This window comes from Suncus etruscus, chromosome 20, assembly GCF_024139225.1.
Source record: "Suncus etruscus isolate mSunEtr1 chromosome 20, mSunEtr1.pri.cur, whole genome shotgun sequence".
In the NCBI taxonomy this organism is placed as follows: domain Eukaryota; kingdom Metazoa; phylum Chordata; class Mammalia; order Eulipotyphla; family Soricidae; genus Suncus; species Suncus etruscus.
In genome coordinates, this window is record NC_064867.1 from 27,398,181 (window position 1) to 27,423,097 (window position 24,917).

The following is a 24,917-nucleotide window of genomic DNA, read 5'->3' on the forward strand; positions in this document are numbered from 1 at the left end:
TCCCCCGAGCCCACCAGGAGTGATCCCTGAGCATCAATGGGTGTGGCCCAAAAATCGCCTCCCCAAAATAAGATCATTATGTATGGTGTCATCTGTAAAGCACCAATGTGTAAAGCACCTAGACATGGATAAATATTAACTCTCTTATTACATACTCCCCAGGTTTTTTATGCTCACTGGTCCTTTCTTTGTATTATCAACAATTATGATTGGTCATCTTAAGTTTAGCACTACATAATGGAATTTTATTGTTACAGAGTTTTTTTTAACTTATTTTGAATCATTCATGTTTGAGTTTCACTTACACAATGTCCAACACCCATCCCTTCATTAGTGCATATTTCCCACCACCAATATTCCCAGTTTGCTTCTTGCCTTCCCCTAGCCCTCCATCCTCCCCACTGCCAACCTCTATGGCATTTATTTTTTTCCTCACTCTTGCTTACAGAGTGTATTTAATGTTTTTTTCACAATTAAGAATATATAGTCAGGGGCTAGAGAAATGGTACAGCAGGTAAGGTGCTGTTTTGCACCTGTCTGATCTGGGTTCAATCCCCAGTACCCCATAGGGTCCTCTAAACCCACAGGAGTACAGCCAGGTGTGACCCAAAACCAAAAAAAAAAATAAATTATAGAGGGCCAGTGCCAGGGAGATAGTACAAGGGCATCGCTGGTGAGGGTTTGGTCCCAGGCATTTTGTATGGACCCCATATTACCACTTGGAGTGGCCCCTGAGCACAGGACCAGGATTATGACTGAGCATTGTTAAGTATGACACAAAAAACAAAGCAAAAGAAAAGACGACTAGCAAGATAGTATAGGGTTAAGTTACTTGCTTTGGCTCACCCTGGTTCTGTTCATCCTCAGTACTGCATGATCCTCTGAGCACTGTCAGAAGTGATCCCCAGGTAATGCTGTACCGGTATGTGTGGCCCAATTCCCTCCGGCATCCCCCCAGAATAAAACAATAATAGTAACTACAAAGAAACACTGAAGACAAACTTCAACACCTGGAAAATAAACACTATTGAACAACCAGTGGGTCAGAGATGAAATCAAAAAGGAAATCAAAACATTCCTGGAAAAAAAAGGACAATGAAGATACAAGTTGTCAGAATTTATGGGACACAACAAAAGCAGTATTAGGAGGGGAAAAAATTTTTTGTTGTTGTTGTTTTTCTGGGCCACACCCAGTGACGCTCAGGAGTTACTCCTGGCTATGTGCTCAGAAATTGCTCCTGGCTTGGGGGACCATATGGGACACCGGGGGATCAAACCACAGTCTGTCCCAGGCTAGCAGCGGCAAAGCAGACACCTTACTGCTCTGTGCCACCACTCTGGCCCCTAAGAGGAAAAATTATCACCTTGCAAATACACATCAGAAAGGAAAAAAGGGCCTATACAAAAAGTTTAATGACACAGCTTTTAAAACTAGAAAATGTTCAACAGAAGGAGCTAAAAATAGGCAGGCAGAATAAAAATGACAAAGCTTGGAGCAGAAATCAGTGAAATGGAAATCCAAAAAACAACCCTAAAGATCAATGAAAGCAAAAGTTGGTTCTTTGAAAAAATAAACAAGATTGATAAACCACTAGCAAAACTCACAAAGAAATAGAGAAATCTCATAAACTGGATTAAGAATGAAAAGAGGGAGATCACCACAGATACTGCAGTGATTCAAAGAGTAATAATGAGACTACTTTGAGAAACTATGCCACAAACATGAAAACCTGGAAGAAATGGATAAATTCTTGGACTCTTATAACCTTCCACAATTGAGTAAGGAGGATGTAGCATGTCTAAACAGACCAAAATGGTCATCAAAAGTCTTCCCAAAAATAAAAGCTCAGCCCACATGGATTCACTCCTTTTAAACCTTTCAAGAGGAACTTCTACCAGTCCTCTTCAGACTCTTTCATAAAATTGAAGAATCAGGAATACTCCCAAATAGTTTTTATGAAGCTAACATCACCTTGATACCAAAACCAGACAGGTGCTGCAGAAAAAGAAAACTACAAACCAATATCCCTGATGAACACAGATGAAAAGATCCTCAACAAAATTTTGGCAAATAGGATCCAGTGCCTCATCAAGAAGGTCATACACCACGACCAAGTAGGATCTATTCCAGGAATGCAAGGATGGTTTAACATATGCAAATCAACATAATATACCATATCAACAAAAAAATAAAAACCATATGATCATATCAATAGATGCAGAGAAAGCATTTGATAAGGTCCAAAACCCATTTTTTTTGTTTTTGTTTTTGGGTCACACCTGGCAGTGCTCAGGGGTTACTCCTGGCTCTACTCTCAGAAATCGCTCCTGGCAGGCTCGGGGGACCATATGGGATGCCGGGATTCGAACCACTGTCCTACATGCAAGGCAAACGCCTTACCTCCATGCTATCTCTCTGGCCCCATCCAACACCCATTCTTGATTAAAAAAAAAAAAAGATGAAAATGGAAAGAACTTTTCTCAGTATAGTTTAGGCCATCTACCATAAGCCAATGGCAAGTATTATTGTCAATGGGGAGAAACTAAAAACCTTTCCTCTAAAATCAAGTACAAGACAAGGCTGCCCTTTCTCACCACTTCTATTCAACATAGTGCTGGAAGTTATTGTCATAGCAATTAGGCAAGAAAAGGGTATCAAGGGCATCAAGATAGGAAAGAAGTCAAGCTCTCACTCTTTGCATATGACATGATAATATATTTAGAAAACTCTATAAACCCTACCAGAAAGCTTCTAGAAACAATAGATTCATATAGCAAAGTGGCAGGCTACAAAATTAACACGCAAAAATCATGGCTTTCTTATATACCAATAATGACAGAGAAGAAATGGACATCAAAAAAATTCCAATCACATTAGTGCCCCACAAACTCAAATATCTTGGAGTCAACTAAAGATGTGAAGGACTTATACAAATAACTACAAAAAAAAAAAAAAAACACTTCAAGAAATAAAAGAGGACACATGGAAATGGAGACATGTTTCATTGGCAGAATTAACATAATTAAAATGGCAATACTCCCCAAGGCATTGTACAGATTTAATGCAATTCCTCTAAGGATACCCATACTATTCTTCAAAGAAGTGGATCAAACACTCATGAAATACATCTGGAACAATAAACACCTGGAAGAGCTAGAGCAACCCTTGGGAAAGGGAATATGGGAGGCATTACTTTCTCCAACTTTAAACTGTATTACAACACTATGGTCATTAAAACAGCATGGTATTAGAATAGAGACAGACCCTCGGATCAGTGGAATAGACTATTCAGAGAATGCTCCCTAGATATGCAATCAATCTTTAATAAAGGGGCAATAAATGCAAAATGGAGCAAAGAAAGCCTTGTCAACAAGTGGTGTTGGGACAACTGGTCAGCCACTTGCAAAAAAACAAACTCTGATCTCCACCCTGCACAGGTGTTATGGATTAAATGCAAATGCAAATGGATTAAAGGCCTTGATATTAGAACTGAAACCATAAGGTATACAGAACAACACATAGGTAAAACACTCCATGACATTGTAACTAAAGGTATCTTCAAGGAAGAAACAGCAATCTCCAAGTCGAATGAGGTATCATCTCACACCACAGAGACTGGCACGCATCACAAAGAATAAGAACAATCAGTGCTGGCGGGCATGTGGGGAGAAAGGAACTCTCATTCACTGCTAGTAGAAATACCATTTAGTCTAGCCTTTATGGAAAAAAATATGGAGATTCCTCAAAAAACTGGAAATTGAGCTCCCAGATGATCCAGCTATACCACTCCTAGGAATATACCCTAGGAACACACACACACACACACACACACACACACACACACACACACACACACCAGTTCAAAAATCCCTTCCTTACACCTGTATTCATTGCAGTGCTAATTACAATAACCAGACTCTGGAAACAACCAAGATGCTCTTCAACAGATGAATGGTTAAAGAAATGGTACATATACACAATGGAATGTTACGCAGCCATCAGGAGAAATGAAGTCATGAAATTTTCCTATACGTGGATGTACATGGAATCTATTATGCTGAGTAAAATAAGTCAAAGGGAGAAAGATAGACACAGAATAGTCTCACTGATCTATGGATTTTAAGAAAAATAAAAGAAACTGAAATAATTCCCAGAGATGAGGGCCAAAGGACTGGATCAAGATATGAAGCTCACCACAAAGAGTGGTGTGTGCAGTTAGAGACATAACTATGCTGAGAACTATCATATCAGTGTCAGTGAGTGAGGGATATAGAAAGCCTATCTCGAATACATGGGGGTGGGGGAGGGTGGAGATGGGGGCACAGGTGATGGGAAGGTTGCATTTGTGAAGAGGGGTATTCTTTTTATGACCAAATCCCAACTATAATCATGTTTGTAATCATGGTGTTTAAGATGTTACTTAGGGCCAGAGAGATACCATGGACATAGTGCATTTTCCTTGCATACAGAAGGGCAGTGGTTCGAATCCCAGCATCCCAGCTCCTGCCAGGAGCGATTTCTGAGCATAGGCCAGGAGTAACCCCTGAGCGCTGTTGGGTGTGACTCAAAAACAAACAAACCAAAAAAAAAACAAACATAAAAGATATTATTTAAAATTTAAAAAATAGTAATAGTGACAAAAATTAGAATAAAAATCTTGCTTACAAAAGCAACAACAATGGATGACTACATCCTTGTAATAAAAGCGCCATGTCCCCTCACTTTTCAGTTCAAGGGATTCAGTCTGGGCTATTTGGATTTCAGAAAGTCATGAATGACATCCTGGAAATGTCATTTTACATAGATCTAACACGAAAATTCTAATTCAAAAGCTATTATATAAAGTGACTATAATAGATATAAATTGTAACCTCCTGTCTTCAAGGTGAAGCTTCTGAAAGATACCTTGGATGCCTGGAAGAAGGAAGTAGAGAAGAAACCCCCTATGATGTCCATAGACGAAGCCTATGAAGTGCTGAATCTCCCTCAAGGACAGGGGCCGTGAGTGGTTTCAGTATTTTAATAGTAAATGTCCCTCTTGCCTTAAAGTCCTCACAGTAAAAGCTTATTTAGATCCATTTTAATGTTTACCTTTACTTTGATTAGCACCCAGTGGTTTTGCAATGTGATGTAAGAAACATTTTAAGTTTTCTCTTTCAGCTGAAAAACAACATGCAAGGAATAATTTTATTTATTGCCCCTTTTAGTTTGATGCCTCTTGTATTATTACATAATAGAAGCAAGGGTCTTGAAACATCATTCCAGGCTATAGAAGGAGATTGTAAGTTTCGTCTTGCACCTTACTGTACTAACAAAACTGTTTTTCTGTCTAATAGGCATGATGAGAGCAAGATTAGAAAAGCTTACTTCAGATTGGCACAAAAGTACCACCCTGATAAGAATCCAGAGGGAAGGGTATGTATTGCATCTGAGATTAGAGTTCTGGGCTTGTTGCTCTGTTGCACAATTCCTATTTTAAGTGCATAAAAGATTTGTTCACCCTCTGTGCAGTTATTAATGTATTCAGTTTATAGCCTCCATACATGCCCAGGTTTCCTGCATGAATAATCCTTGTTCAATTTACCGGAAGAATTTCTCTGTGACTAGTAATTCAGGGATTCTGTGTTTCTTAAATATGTTTGAAAACCAGCAGTCATAGGAATAACAAACAACTAGGAATTTAAATGAATATTTGTAAATGATGTTATTGCTATGCACATTACTTGGGTAATTAAGTGTTTTCTAAAAACACCCAGCTTCCTATCTTAACTAAAGTTGGGGAAAATTCTGTATTTTTTTTTCCTCTGGGCTTCAATAAAGGTTACGATAGTTTTAACTTTTATTCTATTGCTGTACATTGTTACAGCACCTTCAGTATCACCAAAGTGCCCAAAGCTCACCACCACCGTCACTTTCTCCCCCCCTCCTTTTTTTTTTTTTGTGGAGCCAGCTGTGCTCAGGGATCAAACTCAGGTTAGCTACATGCAAGGAAAACAACATAACCTCCGTACTCTCTCTCCAACTGCCTATGTCAACTAGTATGTCTTGCTCCCATCACCTCATTCCCACCCCCAATGCCATCCTTAGTGCTTGATAATTTCAAATTAGCACAGGCTAAGCATTTGTCATCACTGGATACTGTGAGTTCCCTTGCTTTGTTTATACCCCACAGAGGAGTGAAATCATTCAGTATTTGCTCTTTTTATTTTGACTTACTTCATTTAACTAATGCCCTTAAGTTATATCCATATTGCAGCAAACTGCAAATTTTCATCTTTTCTTGTAGCGGCCTATACTCTGTTGTGTATATACTATAAGAAAGTAGGAAATTTGACTCAAATTCATCTGCTGCCAGCATTACCTGACCTTTTTCCATTTTCACAAAATTACCAATGATGATTCATAGAAGTTAGACAAGAATTACTAAAACTAGGACTTACTGTCTGTTACTAGGAAGTCAAAGCATTTTTCATTGACTTCACATTGATTTTTTTTTTTCCTTAGAGATAGACAAAATTCCTGAATGGGAAGACTTGGCATCGAAGAGATTTTTCCCTGTTTAAGGCAATTTTAAAAAAGAAAACAAAAATCTGGAAGAGTATTTTTGCAGATTTTATAGTAATTCAAATTCATCTGAAATAGAAAATAAATAGCAAGAAATTTTGAATCAGTATTAAGTTGCCGAACCTAACCTGTCAGATATTAAAACAACAAGAAAACTCTAGTGGTAAAAGTAATAAGATGGTCACAAGAGTCATGACATAGGGTTGGTTCTGCTTTGAACCTCAGCACCATGTATGTTCCCCAGAGACACTTCTAGGAGTGAGCCCTGAGCAAAGAGCTTGGAGTGGCCACTCCTTGAGCACTGTTGGATGTGATCCATTCTCCCTCCCCTTAATAAGATTCCCTACCACACAAAATAAGCATCATCACATAGGTGCCAGAGAGATAGCATGGAGTAGGGCGTTTGCCTTGCATGCAGAAGGACAGAGTTTCAAATCCCGGCATCCCATATGGTCCCCTGAGCCTGCCAGGAGCGATTTCTGAACATAAAGCCAGGAATAACCCCTGAGTGCCGCCAGGTGTGACCCAGAAACCAAAAAAAAAAAAAAAAATCATCACATAGATTGAGCCATGAAACCATGTACTACTTTGAGTGTATATTTAGGTTTCAGTGTGAGTCTTAACTGCCTTTAGATTTTTTTTTTTTTTTGAGATTATCAAGCAGCACTTAGGGGTTACTCCTGGCTCTGTGCTCAGAAATCGCTCCTGGCAGACCTGGGGGACCATATAGGATGCCGGGATTTGAGCCACCTGTGGTCCTAGGTCGACTGCTTGCAAGGCAAATGACCTACCGCTGTGCTATCTCTCAGGCCTTGCTTAGATCTTTTTTACATTTTGACCTTAGGCAAGAAATTTAACAGCATCTGTAAAATGAGGACAATTCATATTGCTGCTTTATGGGTTAAAAGAGCTCATGTATTGGACTTACTTAGTATAGTACCTGCCAAAGTATTCAACATTTCCTCTGATTCTTATTTTTTAATAACTCAGACTGTTTCTAGTGTATGTGAATTAACATTTTACATTTGATGTAAACTAGTGAAGAAAATTTTTTCTAGAGTCAAAAGAGTTAGTACAGGAGGAAGGTCCTTCCCTGCATAATGCCAACCAACCACTGTTCAAATCACCAGTAATTATATATGGTCCCCCAAGCACCTCTCAGAATGATCCTCAAGCACAGAGCCAGGAGAAAATCTTGAGCACAGCCAGTTGTGGCCCTAGCATCCTCCTCCCACCCCAATTTTTAGTAAGTGAAATCATTGAATAATCATGTAGGGTCAAAGTTAACTTTAAACGTTGCTAGTATGTACAAATATAGATACAGATTTATTCCACATAAAGATATATCTACAAAGTAGATTACAGTTGAAATGAATTCTCTAGTATAAAAAATAAAATAATAAAAGAAATTCATGAAATAATTCTAACTAGTCTTGTTTTATTTAAATTGTGATCTAAGATACTCCAAGTTAAAAGGTCATTATCTTTGATTATGTATAGGATATGTTTGAAAAAGTGAATAAGGCATATGAATTTTTATGTACCAAATCAGCAAAATTAGTGGATGGACCAGATCCAGAGAATATAATTTTAATTCTGAAAACACAGAGCATCCTCTTCAACCGTCATAAAGAAGGTAAGATCCATACAATTTTCAAATTTTAACTGATTCTCATCCCATCTATCATGCTAAATTACTTCTGTAGCATGAAGTGGAGTTAGGGTTGTTTTGCATGTGTGCAGAGGACCTTCACTCAATCCTGGCCCTACCAAAATTTTGATTTTCTATTGCAAAGTATTTTTTTATTTATTTATTTATTTTGGTTTTTGGGTCATACCCAGCAGTGCTCAGGGGTTTCTCCTGGCTTTAGGCTCAGAAATCTCTCCTGGCAGGCTCGAGGGACCATATGGGATGCCGGGATTCAAACCTCCATCCTTCTGCATGAAAGGCAAACACCTACCTCCATGCTATCTCTCCGGCCGCTGCAAATTATTTTTTACGTGCATTTTAGATATAGTAAAAGTTTATTTTTTTTAAACAGAAAATTTCAAATACTTGTCTTGTTTTAGGTATTTTTATTTAGTTTTAGGTTTTTTAATTAAAAAATAGGGACTACAGGGGCCGGAGCAGTAGCGCAGTGGTAGGGCACTTGCCTTGCATGTGCCTAATCCAGGATGGACTGTGGTTCAATCCCCCACATCTCATATGGTCCCCTGAGCCAGGAGCGATTTCTGAGCACAAAGCCAGGAGTGACCCCAGGAGTGTTACTGGGTGTGGTCCGGAAAAAAAAAAAAAAGTAGGGACTACAATCAGTGGTGTGGCGGAAACTCCAAGGTAATACTCACAGTAATTGAATTTGGTTTTTTTGGAGCCATACCTGTAGTGCTCAGGGTTTATTCCTTGCTTGGCACTTAGGAATTACCTTTGGCAGTGCTCAGAGTGCCATATGTGGTGGTGTGCATGTGTGTGTCAAAGTTAAATCAGCTGAATTCAAAACTGACATTTTACCTGGTATATTATCACCTTACCCCAGAATAGTTATTTTATTACTTCTGCTTCTTAGCCTATGTTTTTTCAATATTTTGCATTTCTAACAAGATTTCATTATTCCTTCCTGAAAGACATTTTTATTCTATAAAGATACTTGGTCAGTTTTTGTAGTTATTCATTTAGCAGCAAACATTAAATGAGAATCTAGATCTAAATGATCTAAAATTTAAGAGTCATTTAACGTTGTTCTTAAAAATAACAATTCTGGGCCCGGAGAGATAGCACAGCGGCGTTTGCCTTGCAAGCAGCCAATCCAGGACCAAAGGTGGTTGGTTCAAATCCCGGTGTCCCATATGGTCCCCCATGCCTGCCAGGAGCTATTTCTGAGCAGACAGCCAGGAGTAACACTTGACACCGCCGGTTGTGGCCCAAAAACAAAAAACCAAAACAAAAAAAAACACCCATTTGCTTTCCAGAATGATGAGAAGGAAGAGAGTAAAGTAGGGATTTGATAAGCATGTGGAATGTTGAGTAATTGAAGACAAAGGGATTGTAGTTTTAAGTATTGGAGGGATAGTAAGAGAGTCTAGCAATTTGGTCATTCCAGAGATTGAGTTGTTCCAGGTGCACTTGCCTTACTTGTTATACTGTTTCTTTGACCTCCATAATTCATTTTCTTGAGAAATAGAGATGAATATTATGAGCATTAATACAAATTCTTAAGTAATTGCTACATGTGATCAGATGAAAATTTCAAAGATCCTAGTACAGGTTATAAAGTTGATATTCTTCAAAGAATGAAAATACTGTGCACTAAATTTACTTAAATCTAATTGAAAATTTTTCTAGTAGGGTTTCTTTTGGGGGGGGGCCACACCCAGTTGTACTCAAGGGTTACTCTGTACCCAGAAATTATACCTGGCAGTGCTCGAAAAACCATACAGGGGCCCAGAGAGATAGCACAGCGGCATTTGCCTTGCAAGCAGCTGATCCAGGACCAAAGGTGGCTGGTTCGAATCCCGGTGTCCCATATGGTCCCCCCCCCCACCCCCCCGTGCCTGCCAGGAGCTATTTCTGAGCAGACAGCCAGGAGTCAATCCTGAGCACCGCCGGGTGTGGCCCAAAAACCAAAAAAAAAAAAAACACCATACAGGATGCAGAGGACCAAACCTGGGCAAGCACTCTACCTGCTGTACTATTGCTTGAGCCCCTCTAATTGAAATATTTTAAAGAAACTAAGTGATAGGTTGGAGAAATAGCATAGGGATTGACTCTTGCCTCATTGGTGTTTGACTCTGGTTTGATCCCTACCACCTCACAGTCCCTAAACGAAGTAACCCTGAACACTGAGCCAGGAGTAGTCCTTGAGCACTCATATGTGTGACCATAAAAAAAGAAGAGAAATTAGCTAATTGCTAGAAAAAGATAATCTAAATGATCTATCCTACTAGGTTTAATTACTTTATATAAACTAGAATTGAGAAATAAATTTAAGTCTTGATTATTTATCATTTTTAAAAGTAGCATAATTGAACAAAATGTCTAAAGTAACTTCTAACCACCGTATGAAGTTTTCCTTCTCTTATTTTCTCTATTCTCACTTATTCCTCCCCAGATTTGCAGCCTTATAAATATGCGGGCTATCCCATGCTAATTAGGACTATAACAATGGAAACTTCAGATGACCTCCTCTTTTCAAAAGAATCTCCATTGTTACCTGCTGCTGCAGAACTGGCATTCCACACTGTCAACTGTTCAGCCCTCAATGCTGAAGAGCTCAGGAGGGAGAATGGGATAGAGGTAACTTGGGATGCTTTTATGTTTTTCTTCAACCTATGTTTAGTCTTCTTTGTATGACACATGGCAGTAGAGGCTGCAAATTACAGATAGAGTTGACAGTGTCTGCAATTTATTTAAGCAGTTAAATACTCTTCATGTTCTAGATCCAAAATAAAAAATAGAGTGAAGTTTGATTTCATAAGAAAACAAATTTAAGGGCCAGGCGGTGGCGCAAGAGGTAAGGTGCCTGCCTTGCCTGCGCTAGCCTTGGACGGACCGCGGTTCGATCCCCCGGTGTCCCATATGGTCCCCCAAGCCAGGAGCGACTTCTGAGCACATAGCCAGGAGTAACCCCTGAGCGTTACCGGGTGTGGCCCAAAAACCAAAAAAAAAAAAAAAAAAAAGAAAACAAATTTAAGAGTATTGGAATCAAAATTATATTGCTTACAAAGCAGTTTATTGGAAATTCTTATTGGAAGTTTAATCAATAATAAATGGGCAAGGAACCAACTGTCTAACCTTAAAAGATATTTAATATTTCTAGAAAAGGCTTGAATTTCAAATCAGATTAGAGTTAATGGCCTACTTCTTTCTCTGCAGGTTCTTCAAGAGGCCTTTAGTCGCTGTGTAGCTGTCTTGAATCGTTCTAGTAAGCCAAGTGACATGTCAGTACAGGTGAGGCTCAAATAGAAGCACTGATATACCAGTAAAATGTTCATGAATCTCAGCTGTCTTTATTTCTGCAATCTTCAGAGAGAATGCAAGAGTGCATTTGTTACTGGGGTTTTTTTTTTCCTTCTTTAATCTTACTCCGTTGTCTGCAGGTGTGTGGACACATAAGCAAATGCTATAGCGTAGCTGCTCAGTTTGAAGAATGCCGAGAAAAAATCACCGAAATGCCTGATATCATCAAGGATCTCTGTCGGGTGCTCTATTTTGGCAAGGTAAAGTTTATCCACTCTGCAGTTGGTTTGCTTATCAAGGTAGCCAGGATCAGTTTGTTCCTCTAAACTATCTTCAGGTAAATTATTTACATCTCCAAAAACATTTTTAAGATGCCATGTCATAAACAATGGCTTTAGTTCCTGAGGCTAGCCCATAGTGTCAAAATAGACTAGCATATAGAGGGAAATGGGTCTCATCTGAACCCTCGAACAGAGGCAGGGAAGAAAATAGAAAATGCAAAATTAAACAAGTCTGGTGAAAGTGAAGATGTCAAAATCTGAAACAAAGCCTGATTTTTCCTGCTGGTAAAGACAGTAGAGATCTCAAAGCTCACTGTCCCAGTTTACAGCTACATGAAGGGAAGGAGAGAATCTTCTTAAGTAAATAGATATGGAGAGTTGGAATAGAAGAGAATTCGGCTGGAGCAACAGTACAGTAAGTAGGGTGCTTGCCTGGCACACGGCCAACCTGGGTTTGATTCCCAGCATCCCATATGGTCTCCCTTGAATGCTGCCAGGACTGATCCCTGAGTACAGAGTACAGAGTAAATCCTGAGAACCCCAGGTATGACCCAAAACAAACATGAACAGGATTCCAGTAATATTGGAGTAAATAATCAAGAAATAAATACACAGGTGAGAGATAATGCATAGGTAGGTGATAGTATACAGGTAGGGTACTGGCCTAGCTCACAGCCAGCATGGATTCAAGCCCTGGCACTCTATATGGTCCCCTCAGCTCTGCTAGGAGGATAATTTGATCACAGTCAGGTGTGGCCCAAAAACAAAAATTGGAATCTGATTAAAATATCTCCTCAATTCTCTCTACCTGGTATCTTTACAAGTGGTTAGTCAGAATATAAACGGATTATAAAAAAGTAAATTCACATGCTTGTTTTAAAATATCATTGATCAAATTAGGAGAAATCATTGATTCACCTAGGGCCATTAGTATGTAAGGTGTTAATAATAGCCTTATCACTATTTTAAAAATTAAAAATACAAAAAGTGGAGAAGAAAACTCAACACTTAACTAAAAAAAAAAAGTAGAGCTCTGCCTGTGAATTCTACAAGATCAGATTTATTTATTGGCATTAAAGGATAGAAGATTCTGATCTAAGTTGGACTTGAAAATGCACAATAAGATAGTATGCCATACTCCTAAAGTCAGTTTGTCTGGGGAACTTTTTTCTCATCCTGTAATTAATTCCATTCTAATTCTCCCAGGGAATTCCACGAGTGGCTGCTCTTGGGGTAGAATGTGTCAGCTCTTTTGCTGTGGATTTTTGGCTCCAGACACACCTATTTCAGGCTGGAATTTTGTGGCATTTGTTAGGTTATCTATTTAACTATGACTACACGCTAGAAGAGAGCGGCATTCAGAAAAGTGAAGAGACAAACCAGCAGGTAACTTGCATGTTGCTTTACAACTATTCTTAACCTCAGCTACAGTTAATAGGTTAAACAGTTCTAGATCAATGCTATGGCAAAGCCCCAGGTGTGCAGGGCCCCCATGGTGACCCTGAAATAAACTTATTTCAAGCTTACTAAAATAAACTTTGTCAGTAGAATTGTGTGTCCTAGCTCAGGGAAACAGAACTTTTGTATCAATAACCCCCCCCCTTTTTTTTTGTTTCTGTGTTTGCTGCTGCTTAAGTTTGTGCCAGACAGGTCTAGATTCCATGAAAGGATCTGTTAGGTAAAAAAGAATCTACAGTTACTTACTTATGTGTGTATTTATTTGTGTAACAGGAGGTAGCCAACAGCCTTGCCAAACTGAGTGTTCGTGCTCTAAGTCGCCTGGGAGGTTATTTGTCTGAAGAACAAGCAACCCCGGAAAATCCAACCATTAGGAAAAGTTTGGCTGGCATGCTGACACCCTATATTGCTAGAAAACTTGCTGTGATCAGTGCTACTGAGGTAAGGGCTTTAGAGGTAGCCTGGATTTGGGAAGCTATTGCAAAAGCCTTTAAAATAGTGCAGGGAGCCCTGCACAGAAATATACAGGGTCTAAGGCACTGGCACTGTATCTGGTTCCAGAGCACCATCATCTGCTGTGGCCCACAAAGCAAATGGTAGAAGAAGATAGCAATGTTGATTGCTGTTGGAAATTTAACTATTAAAAACATTCTCTCTCAACCAAGAAATTCAGTTCCTGTGGATTGATATTGATGCCAGTTCCACAAGTCTAATCTTTGTAGAGGTCCATTAGCTTCATGTTTCTTAGCTGTGAAATACATCATCATTCTTAACTAACCAAGGGGCAGGACAGAAGTATAAACTTGGAATGTGTTTTTACAGCGGATTCAGAAGACTCAAAAGTGTCTGAAAAAATTATTTTTATTTTACCAATGTTCATTTTCTGCTACTAGTTTCCCTAGTTTTCCTTTTGTCACTCCCACCCATCCCCTGCCATCAAATCTGTCTCTGTGGCAGACATTTTTCTTCTTTCTCTTTTATTCACTCGCTCTTTCCCTTCTACCCCTTCTTTCTTTCCTTCTTTCTCCCCCACTTTTGTCTTTCTAGGCACTATGGTTTATAATACTATTTTTTTGTGGCTTTTTGGGTCACACCTGGCAGTGCTCAGGGGTTACTCCTGACTCCATGCTCAGAAATTGCTCCTGGCAGGCACAGGGGACCATATGGGACGCCGGGATTCGAACTGATGACCTTCTGCATGAAAGGCAAACACCTTACCTCCATGCTATCTCTCCAGCCCCGGTTTATAATACTATTAACTACAGTTATCATGCTTACCACTTTATTTTTTTTAGTATACCGTCCTTGTCCAGAGTAATAATTTCCAACTACTACTGTTACAGTGCTTCATTCTCTGTTCTAACTGCACTCCTATTTTTTTTGGTGTGTATTATTCTCATCTTTTGTGGTGTTGGTGTTATTTTTAATTCCTTCAGATGAGTAAGATCATTCTGCCTGTCCCTCACCCTGCAGGGGTCCTCAAACTTTTTAAACAGGGGGCCAGTTCACTGACCCTCAGACCATTGGAGGGTCTGACTATAGTAAAAACAAAACTTATGAATGAATTCTTTTTTTTTTTTTTTTTGGTTTTTGGGCCACACCCGTTTGACGCTCAGGGGTTGCTCCTGGCTATGTGCTCAGAAATCACCCCTGGCTTGGGGGAACCATATGGGACGCCGGGGGATCGAACCGCTGTCCGTTCCTTGGCTAGCGCTTGTAAGGCAGGCACCTTACCTCCAGCGCCACCGCCCGGCCCCATGAATGAATTCTTATGCACACTGTATATATCTTATTTTACAATGAAGAAACAAAACAGATACAAATACAATATGTGGCCCGCGGGCCATAGTTTGAGAACCACTGCTCTACAGTCTTTTTGTTTGTTTGTTTGTTTGTTTGTTTGGGGGAGGAGGGTCATACCCGGCAGTGCTCAGGGGTTACTCCTGGCTCTATGCTCAGAAACACTCCTGGCAGGCTCAGGACCATATGGGATGCCGGGATTCGAACCACCAACCTTAACAGTGGCTGGTAGCACAGCAGGTAGAGCATTTGACTTGCTTGCAGCTGAGATCTCCAGCATCCCATATGGTCCCACAAGTTTGCGTGGAGTAATCTCTGAGATCAGAATGACAAATAATCCTTGAGCACTGCCAGGTGTGGCCCCCCCAAAAAACAAACACACACACTTCACGTATGCACGCACGGGGACACACACACACACACACACACACACATCAAATGGTGATGTACCGCTCATGATCAAACTTGTACTTTTTGCCAAAAGTGGTCATCAGCTGTCTATAGGTCTTTTAAATGTAGCCTACATTCAGGATTTGAACAAGGAATTCTGAACAGAGTGTCTGCCTGTACATGTAATTTTCCTTCTTTGACTTAGGCTTCATAAATACTAGGATATGTATTCCAAATGTTTATGAATGCCTTAATAGAAAATACCTTTCTGCTCCCTGGGCCCAGGCACATGGTGCCCACATGTACATATGGCAGATGCCCACATCTCCCCTCTTGAGATGTAGGCTTTTCTTCTTCTCTGCTGGGTTGTGTACCAGGCCACTTTCCACCTTTCCTTACATTCTCTCTTGAGCCCATTCTCTCCCCATCTTATCCTCTCCTTTTTTTTCTTAGTACATTAAAAAAAAACTCACAAGATACAAGACTGAGGCAAATTTATATGGTGTAGGAATGGGCCTTTGGACAGTCTTCATGTAGCACTAAGGAGCCTAGGAGCCAGTAGGCTGAATTATACTGGGGCCCTCCAATCTCTGGAGCTCTCTCTCTCTCTCTTTCTCTCTCTCTCTCTCTGTCTCTCTCTCTGTCTCTCTCTCTCCCTCTCCCTCTCTCCCCCTCTCTCCCCCTCTCTCCCTCCCCCTCTCTCTCCCTCTCTCCCTCTTCCCCTCTCCCTCCCCCCCTCTCTCTCCCTCTCCCTCTCCCTCTCCCTCTCCCTCTCCCTCTCCTCTCCTTCTCCCACCCTTTTTTTCTCCCTTTTTTCTCTCTCTTTCTCTCTCTCTCCCTCCCTCTCTCTCTCTCCCCCTCTCTCAATAAGTAGGAGCTCTGTGTGTGTGTGTGTGTGTGTGTGGGTGTGTGTGTGTGTTTGGCATGTAATAATTAAGGTAATAAATTTTGTTGTTCAATTGTTTTTTCTAAATGTTTGCAAAATAGCAATATTCTGTCTCCTAGATCTTGAAGATACTCAACAGCAACACTGAGAGCCCCTATATGATATGGAACAACTCAACAAGAGCAGAACTACTGGAATTTCTAGAATCTCAACAAGAAAGCATGATTAAAAAAGTATGTTATTTTATAAATATCATAAGTAACTTTCTCTAATGGAATCTCTGGGAATATAATTTAATATTGAAGATCAGAAATTTATTGTTAATACATCTGGTATCTAATCAAGCCACTACATTTTTGTCACCCAATTTTTTGGGCTCTTCTTACTATATTTAAAAATATTAGAACTTGGGGCCGGAGAGATAGCGTGGAGGTAGGGTGTCTTACATGCAGAAGGATGGCGGTTCGAATCCCGGCATCCATTATGGTCCCCCAAGCCTGCCAGGAGTGGATTTCTGAGTGTAGAGCTAGAAATAAACCCTGAATGCTGTCTATGTGACCCCCCCCCCAAAAAAAAGAAAGAAAGAAAAATGTTAGAACTTTTTTTTTTACTGTCATTTCTGCTTTCACATGACTCTCTTCCCTTTTAATAGGTTTTAATAGTTTTGTCTTGTTCTATTTTTTCACTTTTATCTCTTGTCTTGGTAAATCAAATTTGACTCTTAAAAAATTAAATAGTTTCTCCTATCCTGCCACTTTCTATTTAAACCATGGCATAAAAGTGCTAGGATTTGGGGGCCAGAGAGATAGCATAAAGGTAGTGTGTTTGCCTTGCATGCAGAAGAACAGGTGGTTCGAATCCCAGCATCCTATATGGTACCCCTGAGCCTGCCAGGGTGATTTCTGAGCGCAGAGCCAGGAGCAATCCCTGAGCAAAGCCGGGTTGACTCAAAAACAAAACAAAAAAAAAGGTGCTAGGATTGAAGGTTATAGAAGACAGCTTGAATAATCATACACACACTGGTAGAGTTTTGATGGTTTAAATTAAACATTTGTGATTTTGGCCATCATGGTTATGTCCTAAATATTTCAAATCTGTGTTTTTACTTTTTTATGATATTCAGAACTTTTTACAGGTAGAAGTTTTAAGAGTTAGGTAGCTAAGGAGAACGGTTCTTATATTTCTGTACATCTGTCCTCTTGTATATTTTAATTTATCCTATATTCTGTGTGATTTTGGCCTAAGTTTTTGCCAGAGCTACTTTTCTCCCAGACTTTTCTTTTTCCTTTCTCTTAAATGAAAACTTTTTTTTTTTTTTTTTTTTTTTTTTTTTTGGTTTTCGGGCCACATCCGGCGGTGCTCAGGGGTTACTCCTGGCTGTCTGCTCAGAAATAGCTCCTGGCAGGCACGGTGGACCATATGGGACACCGGGATTCGAACCAACCACCTTTGGTCCTGGATCAGCTGCTTGCAAGGCAAACACCGCTGTGCTATCTCTCCGGGCCCATGAAAACTTTTCTTGATTTGTCAAACCTACATACTAATAATGCCATGTCTTTATTCAAAGACCCCCATTTTTAGTCAGTATCTTGCTCTTTTCCTTTCTTCTTATGGTAATACATTTGTTATTTTTGAGTAATGGTTCTCCAGATTTTACAGAGCAGATTTGTTTAAAAATTGAATGAAATGCTTTTTAAAATTTTATATTTGAATGCTTTATTTGTACACAGATGCTCCTTGTAGGTTTCTTTGTATTTAGGTAATAGTTTAGGTAATAGTTGTCGTTGTATTATTCTTTATTATAATATACAAAGACCTTCACCCTGATCCTCTACTTTTGTTTATGTTTTGGGCCACATCCTGAAGTACTTGGGTTACTCATGGTAGTTCTCAAGGGAATCGAACCTGAGTTTGTTGTGTACAAGGCAAGCACTTTGCCTGCTGTACTATCTCTCTGGCTCCCATTTTAAAAATTTTTGACCTTTTGCTTTTTAAACAATGGTCCAGATTTAATTTAAAGAAAGGAATAGCAGCCCCTATTTGGGGGGTTTGGTTTTGTTTGGGGGCCACTCCCAGCATTACTCAAGGGTTACTCCCAACTCTGAACTCAGAAATTATTCCAGGTGGGCTTGGGAGACCATATGGGATGTCAGGGATCAAACCCAGGTCAGAGTACGCAAGGCAAACACCTTACCCACTGTAGTATCATTCTGGCCCCTAAAGCTACTTTCTTAATTTAAATCTGCCTCTGAGTGACTGGGCCAATGTCTGCTGAAGAAAATGAGAGAAACCCAGAGCCTACTTGCTATATAAACACTAATTCTATGAATGTCATTGGCTAACTTTTGTGATCTCTGGAACTTTTAAAATGAGTTGTTTTATATTAATCATTGCACTAAAACATAATAGAATCCTATGTCTTTCCCAGAGTTCTATTCTTGGTTATAAATATTAATATCGTATTGAGTGCTGTGATATTTACCTATCCTTATATATTTTTCCTCTGGAAAATGACAGGATTTTCCAAGATATTTATCTTAAGTTATTAAACTGAATATGGATGTATTTACAAGCCAGATATCAATAGTTTTAGTATATATTTAACAGTATCTTTTTTTTTTCCAAAGGGCGAATGTGACAAGACTTATGGATCAGAATTTATTTACAGCGATCATGCCAAAGAACTTATTGTGGGGGAGATTTTTGTTAGAGTATATAATGCAGTTCCTACTTTCCAACTAGAGGTAAGCTCTCTACTCTTAGTTTTGTTTAAAGCCTTTGATTATTTGTTTTTTGTTTTATTTTTTTTTAAACTTTATTTATATTGATTGATTGGTCTTTTGGCCACACTCAGCAGCACTCAGGGCTTACTCCTGGCTCTGCACTCAGAAATCGCCCTTGGCAGGTTGGAGGACCATATGGGATGCTGGGAATTAAACCAGGTTTCTCCCAGGTCGACAGCATGCATAGCAAACACCGTACTGCTGTGCTATTTCTCCCATCCCTGCATATATGGTTTTTAAGGGAGGAGGAAATGCAACCTAAATTTTCAGTTAATTGGTAGGTTGGTTTTATATCATCACGTAGTTGATGATCAACCCTTGATCTCTAGCACCACACCCAAAAACCTTTGCCCTTGAAATGTTTTAACAGAGTAACATAAATAGCTATGAGGCAGAGTTTGTTGATTTAGGAGGCATATTTGAAAACTTTTTAATTTTAATCTATATATAATTTTTATTTCTGAAAATACAGGCAGATGGTAGAAGTTACATCCAATGCTATCAGTTACTCTGATTGGTAAAGGGAAATGATACATTGAGCTCAGAATTGTTCCTTTAAGGTACTGATGGAAGTGTATCAGATCTCCAGGGTACTGGGACAAGCAATATTGAGATACACTTTCTAATGGCTCTTGTGCATATGTATAAATTTGTCCCTTCCATAGTTTGGAAGTTTTTGTTTGGGAGGTTTCAGTATGGTGATGGCTTTTTTAAAAAATATATTTCTAAGCATATGCTTGTTTTTAACTATTTGTCTATCTGACATAGGTTCCAAAAGCATTTGCTGCAAGTCTCTTGGATTACATAGGCTCCCAGGCCCAATACCTCCACACATTCATGGCTATCACACATGCGGCAAAAGTGGAATCAGAGCAGCACGGCGACCGCTTGCCAAGAGTGGAAATGTCTTTGGAGGCATTGAGAAATGTCATAAAATATAATCCAGGTATTTGACTACACCTATAGTAGTAAAAATATTACTAAGAAGGTTCCTAAAAGTTTAAGGTCTCAATTTTACCTGGGAAAACAATATTTGGCTATAATGAAACATACTTCATCTAATTGGCCCTGTAATGTTTTTACGTAGCACAGCATCCTGGAAGAAGAGGTGAGGGCATCGTGTTTAGATAAATTTGTGTATAAGAAAATGAATCAAAAGAATTGGAAAGGCAAAGTAACTGGATTGTAAAATTACAACCCAGTAATATATCACAGAAATTCTGAACATATTCTTTATAAATCTTTTTTAGTTTTGTCAAATTAAAGTTAAATTACAGATATTCATTATTGGGCTTTAGGCAATATTTTAATGTCAATCCCTACACCATTGTCCATTTCGTTCCACCAATGCCCGCACCTCCACATCCGCTTACCTTCCATTTATCAGTCTGCCTCTACAAAAGGTGCTTTTATTGTTGAATATACATTTTTTGCCCGGTGATTTATGGTACTGTTGCTGATAGAGTTTTACATATAACACTTTATCACCATTCAGCACCATCTCCTTCTCCTGGTTGAATGCTTGTCTCCACCATAGACGTTGCCCTCTCCCTGTCTTATCCCCAACCCCTGCAAGGTCACATTATCTACTGAATATCATTTCTCATGTTTTTTTTCTATTGATCTTTGGGCTAAGTGAAAATATTCTAAAGATAGGGTGCTTTTAAATTATTCCTTCAATTACTTTAACAGGTAAGAATCATTATGAATCATTAGTGATATAGACTCATACTTCTAAATTACAATAAAACATGTAGTCCTAATATACAAATTATATATGCAATAAAAACAAACTTTCTGTGCAAGTATTTCTTAATTTTTACAATTTTCAAATTAATATTCTGCTTAGTGACAATTTTTTGTGCCTAACACAATAGTAACACTTTACCATTCCAGCACCAAAAGTAAGGAGAATTTTTTTCAAATTTTTTTCAAAGCTTCTTGTTTAGCAAGAATTAGGCATTTTTTTAAATCAGTTAATTAGAGCAATGAAAAGAGGTATAAATTCTTATAGTGTAGGGCATTTATGATAGATTTGCATACAGCTTACCCTGATATGGTATCAGGCACGGCATAGTTACGCTGAGCATCATCTGGTATGACCAAAAAGGAGAGGGGGGAAGATCCTATTTATCATACATTTTGCTTAATGGAACAAAGTGGGAAAATACCAAAAAATTCTGTTTTATTAACCATTTGCATACAATAGTAAATGCTGTGATACAGATCAGTTGTGTACTTGTTTGTATTATAGTTTTGATGTGCTAAAATTTTAACTTGGACTTAATTCAAAGCCAAATGATGTCATAATCTTCCAGAATACAAAGAGACAGAAGAGCCTTCAGGTCTTTGGAGAGAGGAGATTGCTGCTTAATACCTTTGGTTTTTTGAGTTGTATTTAGATTGTATATATTGTATATTTTTCAAACCTGCCTGTGATTTGAAGACCATGTGGTTGGTGTTAGGGAGTCAGCCTGGGCTTCCAGCATGGAAAGCCTGTTCTCTGGTGCTCTATACCTGCTCTCTATTGTATGTTAAAAAATATTTTATGGGGCCGGCAAGATAGCATGGAGGGAAGGCATTTGCCTTCCGTGCAGAAGGACGGTGGTTCGAATCCCGGCATTCCATATGGTCCTCCGTGCTTAGAGCCAGGAGTAACCCCTGAGCGCTGCCAGGTGTGACCCCAAAACCAAAAAAAAAAAAAAAAAAGCCAGCGAGGTGGCGCTAGAGGTAAGGTGTCTGCCTTGCAAGCGCTAGCCAAGGATCAGGACCGCGTTTCGATCCCCTGGTGTCCCATATGGTACCCCCCCCCCAAGCCAGGGGCAATTTCTGAGCACTTAGCCAGGAGTAACCCCTGAGCATCAAATGGGTGTGGCCCGAAAAAACAAAAAAAAAATTATTTTTAACTTGAAGGATGAAAACAAAAACAAAATAAAATTGAGAAACGGTTGTTTCCTTGTTTGCTTCTTACTGTTAATTACTGTTAGAAAAACCTTACAAACTTCACATCACAAATGTTGAGCAACTGTTATTAGAGACTCAAAACTGAGACTAAACAGTGCAAGTCAATTTTCTAAAAGGTGTGCAATTTTGAAATTTCCTTGGAAATAAAACAAACACTTTACTTTTACTCCTTAGGCTCTGAAAGTGAATGCATTGGACACTTTAAGTTAATATTTTCTCTCCTCCGAGTTCATGGAGCTGGTCAAGTACAGCAACTGGCTTTAGAGGTAAAAGAATTTTGTACTGAAGCTTATTTTTCTTACCACTCCCCAAAGTTAGTCTAAACCTTGAAGCTGGGTGGAACCTCACATGTGTTCTGAGTTTAGAAGCCTCCAGATTGTGAATCGGTGTTGAAAGATTCAATCCTTGTATTTAGTTTTTATCTAAATGAGAAAGCTGTACATAATGCACTTCTATTATTTCATGAAAGATCAAAGTAGGCAAAATAGGCTGGCGCTATAGTACAGGGGTTTACAAGGCTGACCAGGTTTTTTTCCTGCACACCCCACAAGGTTCCCTGAAACCTCCAAGAATTATCCATGAAGCAGAGCCATGAGTGCCCTGAAGCACTACTAGGAGTTCTTTCCTCAAAAAAGATTAAAGTAATAAAGCTAATTTAAAATAAACTCAAATACATTTTTCTCCATTGTTTTTACCTTTTAAGTGTCTTAAATTCTTGGAGATCCAGCTTAGAGTTTAGAAATTATTTTTAAATATTTTAATATTCTTTTTATTCCTTTTCAGGTGGTGAATATAGTGACATCTAATCAAGACTGTGTCAACAATATTGCTGAATCAATGGTTTTGTCTAATTTATTGGCTCTTCTCCACTCGTTGCCATCAAGTATGTATATTTCTGGATAGAATTGTGGAAACCACCCTGCAGTCAATACCTTGAGCAAAGTTTTAAGTAGTCCCATTTATATGCAAGTATAATTGTCTTGCTTTTCCATATCAAAAGTTAAAAGTTGTGGGGCCGGAGAGATAGCATGGAGGTAAGGCATTTGCCTTTCATGCAGGAGGTCATCAGTTCGAATCCCAGCGTCCCATATGGTCCCCCGTGCCTGCCAGGAGCAATTTCTGAGCCTGGAGCCAGGAATAACCCCTGAGCACTGCCGGTTATGACCCAAAAACCAAAAAAAAAAAAAAAAAAAAAAAGTTAAAAATTGTGATGCAAGCTTGTAAAATCATCCCATGCCTTATCACTAACTCCAAGTGAACAAGTCTGAATCAAAGTCACATATGAAATAATCCAAACCAGGCTATGGGTGAAGCACATATAATCTGGCAATCTTCTACCTCATATCTACCCCAAGCTGTCTGCCAGAACTGCCATTTTTATTGTATACAGAGACCACCCCTGAGTGGAGCAGTAAGGACAGATGGCTTAGGCTATTCTGAGCGAGTCCCACTGAGGTTTTCAAGTAAGGCAGTCTGTTTTGGGGTAAATCCAAGTTATAAACAAACCTACAAAGGAACCAGGGATGATCTTTATTTTTGGTAAAATAAGGTATAATAAGGTATAACCTAACAGTTGCCCAGTACAGTTCAGTGACCAGGGGGTGGGTTGCAGACTGTCCCAAAGGATGCTGAGATCAAGCATGTCCTTCCACTGCTACTCAGACTCATTTCCAAGACAGAAGCACCAGTTTGTAATTGTGATCAAAGTAGCCTTACATGTCAGCTGGTAGAGAAGGTTTGTTTGTGCAGTGAAAATAAAGAAGGAAAGCAGTATGGTGTGGTACATCAGGCCTCAATATAAAACCCAGACATAGCTAGCTAACTAGCTGTGAGACCATGAACTGGCCTTTGGCTTCCTCATTCTGTTTGTTTTGCTTGTTTGTGGGTGAGATTTTGTTAATTTGATTTTGGGTTTTTGGTTTTTTTTAGACTTTTTCAGGGGGCCACAGCCAGTGACACTCTGGGGTTACTCCTGGTTATGCACTCAGAAATCACTTCTGGCTTGGGGCACCATATGGGACACCAGGGATTGAATCCAGGTCTGTCCTGGGTCAGCCACATGCAAGGCAAACACCCTACTGCTGCTGCGCTATCACTTTGGCCCCTGGGGTTTTTTGTTTGCTTGCTTGCTTTCTTTTGGTTTTTGGACCACACACATTATTTTAAGCTTGTTTACAGAATAGGTGAAGAAATAGTTTCTCTGGGCTTGGCTCCTGTACAGTGCTAGGGATCTAACCCTACATGAAAAATATGTGTCCCTGCCCATTAAGTTATCTCTTCGCACCTACCTTTCTTGCCTGCGCTGTAAAGATTTCCTATTGATACCCGTGCAGAACACCAAATTCAATACCAAACCCAGAGTTGATGTTCAGTGAACCTACACTATTTGTGATGCATTTCTTGAAATGTCTTTATTCAGGTCGTCAGCTGGTTCTGGAAACTCTTTATGCATTGACATCAAGTACAAAGATCATCAAAGAAGCAATGGCAAAAGGTAATATATGGGATGCTTTCTTATCCAGCCCTGTTCAGTAATTGAGGAGGAATATTGTAGGTTTCTTCATGTATTCAGATAAATTAGAAGAATGTTCTGGGAAATTTATGGTTTTAAATAAATAACTCAGACTGCATTAAGTTGAAGCAAGGTTTAAAATGCATTCTAATAGAAAATTCGTTGTGGCAGGAACTCTTAATTCTTTTCTTTCTTAGGAGCTCTTATTTATTTACTGGATATGTTCTGCAACTCGACACACCCACAAGTTCGAGCCCAAACAGCAGAACTTTTTGCTAAAATGACAGCAGATAAACTAATAGGTCCAAAGGTAAGCACAAAATA

General features: G+C 39.2%; 1 protein-coding gene across 1 annotated transcript in view; it reads left to right on the forward strand.

Annotated features, from left to right (window-relative positions):
• The window catches only part of DNAJC13 (DnaJ heat shock protein family (Hsp40) member C13), a 121,012-nt gene that overhangs the window by 82,910 nt on the left and 13,185 nt on the right, over nucleotides 1-24,917 (forward strand). Inside the window, exons 35-49 of the mRNA XM_049766484.1 lie at nucleotides 4,887-5,002; nucleotides 5,338-5,416; nucleotides 8,066-8,201; nucleotides 10,672-10,856; nucleotides 11,436-11,510; nucleotides 11,660-11,779; nucleotides 13,007-13,186; nucleotides 13,532-13,699; nucleotides 16,454-16,567; nucleotides 18,962-19,078; nucleotides 19,886-20,063; nucleotides 22,256-22,347; nucleotides 22,865-22,964; nucleotides 24,501-24,575; nucleotides 24,791-24,903. Of these exons, the coding sequence (XP_049622441.1) occupies nucleotides 4,887-5,002; nucleotides 5,338-5,416; nucleotides 8,066-8,201; nucleotides 10,672-10,856; nucleotides 11,436-11,510; nucleotides 11,660-11,779; nucleotides 13,007-13,186; nucleotides 13,532-13,699; nucleotides 16,454-16,567; nucleotides 18,962-19,078; nucleotides 19,886-20,063; nucleotides 22,256-22,347; nucleotides 22,865-22,964; nucleotides 24,501-24,575; nucleotides 24,791-24,903 (1,848 nt within the window). The remainder of the gene's footprint in view (nucleotides 1-4,886; nucleotides 5,003-5,337; nucleotides 5,417-8,065; nucleotides 8,202-10,671; nucleotides 10,857-11,435; nucleotides 11,511-11,659; nucleotides 11,780-13,006; nucleotides 13,187-13,531; nucleotides 13,700-16,453; nucleotides 16,568-18,961; nucleotides 19,079-19,885; nucleotides 20,064-22,255; nucleotides 22,348-22,864; nucleotides 22,965-24,500; nucleotides 24,576-24,790; nucleotides 24,904-24,917) is intronic.